This window comes from Apteryx mantelli, chromosome 1, assembly GCF_036417845.1.
Source record: "Apteryx mantelli isolate bAptMan1 chromosome 1, bAptMan1.hap1, whole genome shotgun sequence".
NCBI lineage: Eukaryota > Metazoa > Chordata > Aves > Apterygiformes > Apterygidae > Apteryx > Apteryx mantelli.
The window spans coordinates 23,082,337-23,088,336 of record NC_089978.1 but is presented as its reverse complement, the minus strand read 5'-3'; the positions used below and the strand labels follow the sequence as shown (position 1 = coordinate 23,088,336).

At 42.5% G+C, this 6,000-nt stretch overlaps 1 protein-coding gene across 1 annotated transcript in view; it reads left to right on the top strand.

Annotated features, from left to right (window-relative positions):
• The first annotated feature begins 967 nt into the window (after positions 1–967).
• SPATA13 (spermatogenesis associated 13) overlaps positions 968–6,000 on the top strand; it is a 52,368-nt gene continuing 47,335 nt past the window's right edge. The window contains exon 1 of the mRNA XM_067290482.1: positions 968–2,478. Within this exon, the coding sequence (XP_067146583.1) occupies positions 1,081–2,478 (1,398 nt within the window). The 5' untranslated portion in view covers positions 968–1,080. The remainder of the gene's footprint in view (positions 2,479–6,000) is intronic.

Here is a 6,000-nt window from a genome sequence, read left to right as displayed (position 1 = left end):
AGTTTCATGTCACGCGATCAGCACAGGATAGGTCATCCTCTAGCTTTTCATGCTTTTGTATCTTGTTTTCTTTGGTTAGGGAAAAATACTTGGTTGTACCTTTGATTTAACTCTTAGGTTTACCTGCTAGAGGACAGGCAAGAGAGTTGAGGTCATGCAGGTAGCCTTTCAGCAGCAGCAAGCTGTGGGAAGAGGAATATATATGTATCCTTTTACTATTATTGCCTGCCCTTTGAGGATTAGGTGGCACTTGATGGACATGCTCAGTTTGCTGGATGTAAGCTTGTTCTCATTGTGTGTCTTGGATCTCAGTGTTTGAGGAAGCCTGGGCTGTTGGTTGCTGGGGTTCTTTTATCTCCAAAATAATGTGTCTGGGGATTTTGTTTAGTCTTCTAATGTAGATGTGGCAATAATGCTACTGAATTTAATAGCTTATTAGGCATTAGAAAAACAAGTACATATTGAAATTATACTGGTCTCTTAAATTGCTAATGAATGCCATTAGACTTTGAGAGAGTTATTAATGTCTTCTCCTCAGCACCATAACATGCCTTTGTTCAGCTAAAAAGAATTCCTTGATTTCCTGTATGTATTTATTTCTGACAGTGGGACTCAAGCTTCTCTTAATTGGGGCCTTTTAAGGAAATTTCTCTAATGGCTGCCTTTGTTTTCTTGATGCAGGCAGTGCGGTCTGAGGAGGTCAGCTCACCCAGTCAATGTGAAAGCAAGACAAAACAAGGTGCAGCAAATGAAGGACAGGCACCAAGGTCTGCTGACGAAGACAGTGATGTAGATTTGAGCTATCGCAGCCTCCGTCTCCATGCATACAGCATTGAGAGTATGACAACATTTCAGCATGGCTGTGGTAACAGCACCACCGTTACTTGTATAGTTATGGATAATAAAGAGCCCAAAAATCTGACTGCCTCAGTCAGTTATAATGGTGGATACAACACCAGCAATAGTCATGAAGAGGAAATACAAGATGATAAACTCAGCCCTTCAAAAATCATACGCTTTTTCTCAACCCCTAGGAAACGGGCTAATTCCAACTCAGAGAGGCCTCGTTCTCTGATTTTGATGGGCAACTCTTCTACATGGAATGCTTTGTCTTCCATTAGAAAAATGGGATCTTTCAAGAAGTTAAAATCTTCAGTTCTCCAAGGAATTCAAACTAGGGAATGTTCAGATATCTTAAATGAGAACAGTGTAGGAAAACATGGTTCAAATGGGGCAGTGGTGAGAGTTCAGACTAACAGGTATTCCTGTTCAGGGCCTTTACATGATTTCCAGAATGCAGTGGATGGTTTAGCTTCTGATTGCTCCGATGCTGAGGAAAGTGATGATTCTTTTCTGAGGAATACTCATCGCTCACGCAGCATCAGGCGGGCTTATGGTGTTGGCCGCATAAATTTGCTAGACACTGATAAAGCTCAGAGTAATCACAACTGTACTAGACCAACATCTCCTGTCATCTCAGAGCCAAAGATCTGTGAAATTTTAGTGAAAGATTCTGAAAACAACAGGATCATCTATCGGAGAAGCAAAAGTTCAGATAATTTAAACTTCCTGAAAAAAAGCTCATTCAAACGAAAGTCCACCTCAAACCTCACTGACCTCCAGGTTACAAATGAAAAACAAATGCCACAAAGGACAGTAAGTGCTACTTCCGCTGACTCAGACAAAACCAGTGGAAACCCTGAGAGGAGGTCCAAACGATGGAAGAGCCCTATCAGGGCAAAGGATTTTGACCGAGTTTTGAAACTTGTAAGTAATGTTACAGATGTGGCATGGAAGAAGGATGGCCCTAAGAATACAGCTCCTTCTGCCAGTGACCAGTCCCAGAGAACAAGGCCAAACAGCAGACTGCACGATGACTATTCACGCAGGGTTTCCAGTAGCACAGATCACGACAGAAAGAGGTGCACCTCCCCAGCATCTAGCCCTGACTCCACCTTGCCTGGAACACCTTCTCTGCAAAGCCCCACAGTTCCTTCAGATAAAGAGGCTGAAATGAACGTAGCTGGTGCTGAAGACAAAAGCATCAGGACATCATCAGGTATCCTAGATTCTGTTAGCTTATCACCTAGTCTGAATGACATTGGTCCATTTCCTAATGAAGTGTTTTATATGGACTCGGATGAACCAAAATCTGCTCACCAGTTTACATGTGAAGCTGAAAATCCTCACGTTCCTGTCAGGCCAACTGCTCCAAAACCTCAAAGTCCCAGTGCAGAGAAAGTCAAGTGCAATATGAATTTCCAGTGCCCAAACCATCACAGCACATTATCCCTGAGCTCAATGGAAAGCGAGGAGAGAATGGAGGTACCTGGGCCGAAGCTGGGGAGGAATCCTGTTTGCTTCCAGGACTCTGTGCAGACTGTGTACTATGATGATGGAAATGAAGACAGTGGCATAAGCAGTCACTCTCAGCTGAGCCTCAATTTAGCCTCTGGTGCTGAAGAAAAGAAGGAAGAGGTAAGAAAGAAAGCAAACTCCTTTAGAAGTTATAGGTATATGTATCAGGTTTTGTCTTTATTAATGCAAAACAACCTGAATACTGATGGATATTGCAGCTCGTTATTGCAAAATTATGCTGACAGCAATTATTTCTCTTAATATTCTCTTTGGAAGCTAACGTCAAATTATTTTCCTTTGTGCATTAATATCAAAGAAAGTTTTGGCAGCAAAGCTATTCATGTATGTTTTCAAGGGCAGTTTATTACACCCTGCAGTTATACCATCTTGTCATGTGGTCTTGACAGATTTTACCAGCCTAAGCAGGGTCTAGCTGTGTTTCTTCTGAGCCAAAAGATCTCTAAAGGAATGGTAGATGTTTAAAGTGGTGTTGATTCAACATAAAATACTTTTCCTGTAGAATCCTTGCAGAACGTGGTAATATTTGTAGAGCAGCATGGTGTGAAAGATACAATATAAATCAAACATTCAGTTGTTACTGGTGTTTTCCCTGTGCATTGATGGCCATGCTGAGTGTAAGCCATTTGGATACTTGCCTACATATTTCAAACAGCAGTACTTTACATGATGGGCTTAATATGTTGCCACTGACAAGTTGGAGAAAATACCAGCTTTCCACTGTCCCTCATTTCTAATTTCATGCTGTGAGTAGATGGCAGATGTACTGCAGCAACTCTGAGGTAAGTTCAGGGAATAAACCTGTGCCCTCCTCTAAAATGTTGTGGAAAAAAGCATGTGGGTTGGCACTGGAGCAGGTGCAATGATCTGGCAGTGCCAGTGAAGAGCTGCCATAAGTGCCCTGCACTAGTTTAAATGAACATGGCTCACCTCAGCCCTGCAGTATGGAGTTATGTGGTTTTGTGCTATTTAGAGTGATCCAGCGCGGAAGGGTTTGCTGTTCACTGGGAAAATTACACCAGGAGAAAAATCCCCCTAGATCAGTTTAAATATGAAAACCATTTACAAAATAAAATGTACGACTCTTTTAAGCCACCTCAGATTGACTAAATGTATCTCATATCTTGGGTATGAATGAGAAACAAAGGCTGTTATTACTACTGTTGCTCAAACTTCAGCCTTTCATGCTGTATAGTCTTATGATGTGTGTGAAGCCATCTTACTTTTTAAAGCCTGGCACAGTTTTTACAAACTAAATATAAACAGTTACAGAAGTTATAAATATTGTCATTCTGCTGGAGAAGAGCAAGTTTATTTACTATGATGCCTGCGACTACAGTAAAATTTGAAAAATAAACCAAATATGCATCAATGTTGGAGCTCTGGGATTATTCTTCATCTTGAGTCCCAGAGTTGCCACAGCTATCTGTCTTTCTTTAAAAACTTACTTCAGGAGTATATGCAAGGAGATGCTTTTACACTGCCAGAAGACAGGAGAGCCCTAGTGTGCATATGTATGTCAATTGGATTTCTCAGGAATAAAATGGGGTAGTTCTTCACTGGTAGAATTAATGCTACTCATCTACCATCTAGTGGTGATCTGTGTTCATGACACCATCAAGCAAAATCCAGCTTGTCCTTCCCCTTGTCTCCCAATAAATCAGTACTGCCTTTCAGAAGTTTTTAAGTGGGTACGTACACTGGTTGGATAAAAGTTTCCACAGTTTAGTTTTAACACTACGTTCTGTTATTACCTAGCATGAGCTTTAAACTTCCTCTTTATATTATATTTTAGACAAGCTGTCAGTACCTTGTAGCGCTCTCTTCAGTCACGTCTAAAGTATGCATTGTGCGCTGGTGGCAGCTCTGTGTTTGTATACGGGGTTCATGGCAGTGCAGGATGGAGCGCTTGAGGGGCTGGAGGGAGATGGCACCCGAGGGAGGGAGTCCTTCCATGCGTAGGACAGCAGTGAGGGTCCACTGCCCGCCATCCTCCACCGCCACCACGAGCACCCCGCTGAGTGTCTGCAGTCTGTGCCAAAATGACTGCACCGACCCATGTGGTGCACCTGCATCCAGCCCTGGTCCCCAAAAGCAACATCGCTTTTGGAGGTGGATGCAGGCATGGACTGGAAGATGGAGCTGTGCAGGACCGTGTTTACTGCTGTCTTACTGTGCAAGGAGTGCGAGCTGCCTGCTCTCTCTGCTGTCCAGGTGCGTCCTTATGCCACGAGCAACCCCAAAGCTGTGGCCCTCAGGGTGGATATGAGCTAAAGAGTGGTATGCTTTCTCCCTTCCATTTCTTTGGAGGGTTTCATTGCTCACTGACTCTTCCTTTACAGCATGCTTCCCTCAGCATGGAGGTAGCTTGGTACCAAAGATTCAGTCTCTTTATGCCAGGAATTTTTTTTAAATGAAGTTTATTCAGCCCGCAGGCACTTCTATGAATGCCACATATTCACACAATGAAGTCACTGGGGTTTGAACTTTTGACTATGACTTGTTTTTAACTCTACCTTACACATCCGCATTACAGAACTGTTTGCATCCAGAAAATTGTTTTTGTGACAGTCATTCTGAGCAATCATTTGAAATGTAATGCAAGCAATGCAAATCCAAAATTTGTAAGACTTTATCTGAACCTGAAATACACCATGTTGACAGACAAATCTTCACAGTTTCCACATTTCACGTATCTTCTTTTTATATGTATTTCATGTAAAAAACAGCACGTACTCCAGTACAGCCACTAAAAACTCTCGGTGGCTTGGAGACCTGGTTTAATGCAAAGGTTACAGCGTGCTAGTCAGGCTCAAACCTGTTCTCCTTTAAGGACTGGCTGCAGCAGTTGGACGCAAAACTAGTTGATTCCCTTACCCACTTATTTAGTAGATCAGTTGGCAAATGAAGTCTTTGAGACTTTGTTAATCTCTGTGTATTCCCAAATGTGGAAACTAAGTGTTTCCACCCTGTATTTCCCCAATAGCGTAAAGCTGATTTTGCAGTATTCACACTAGGGCATATATCCATTTGCCTGAATTGCTGTTACTTTTTTTTTTTTTTCCAATGTGATTCGGGCTTGCGATCCTGTCCCTGCTGTCATTTTGTTGGTTTCGCCAGAATGCGAGATGTACCGAAGAAGTTCAGGTGTTCATCCTTCCCGGGTGCTGGTCCTGCCAGAGGTTGCTTCCCAGAGAAGAGCTAATTAAAGGGCGCAAGGATCCATGCCTCAGCTCTCCCTGAGCTGCTGAGGCGTGAGTCACCAGAGCTCCTCTGCCACAGCCCATGCCTTCTCAGTCTCTGCTTTAGGCCCGTGTCACTTACATGCAACATGTTGATTTTTAAATAGCACCAAGAGATGATTAAGTACAATTTTTGTGTTTAGACTGTTTTCTGTTGTCTTTACTTTCCTGAAGAAGATCCCCATATTACTGTGAATAATAAAAACTTAAACCCTTTGCTTTGACCCGGCGTGTGTCAGCTGCTTAGGCTACCTAAACAAAACGCTCTTCTGAATTTGTTACAAAAAAGATAATCAGATTTTTTTATATATTGCCTAGTCTTTCACAAGCTCTTAGAGCACCTGATATTTAAGTTGCCTTGTTGGCATCTGGCTTCATGGTA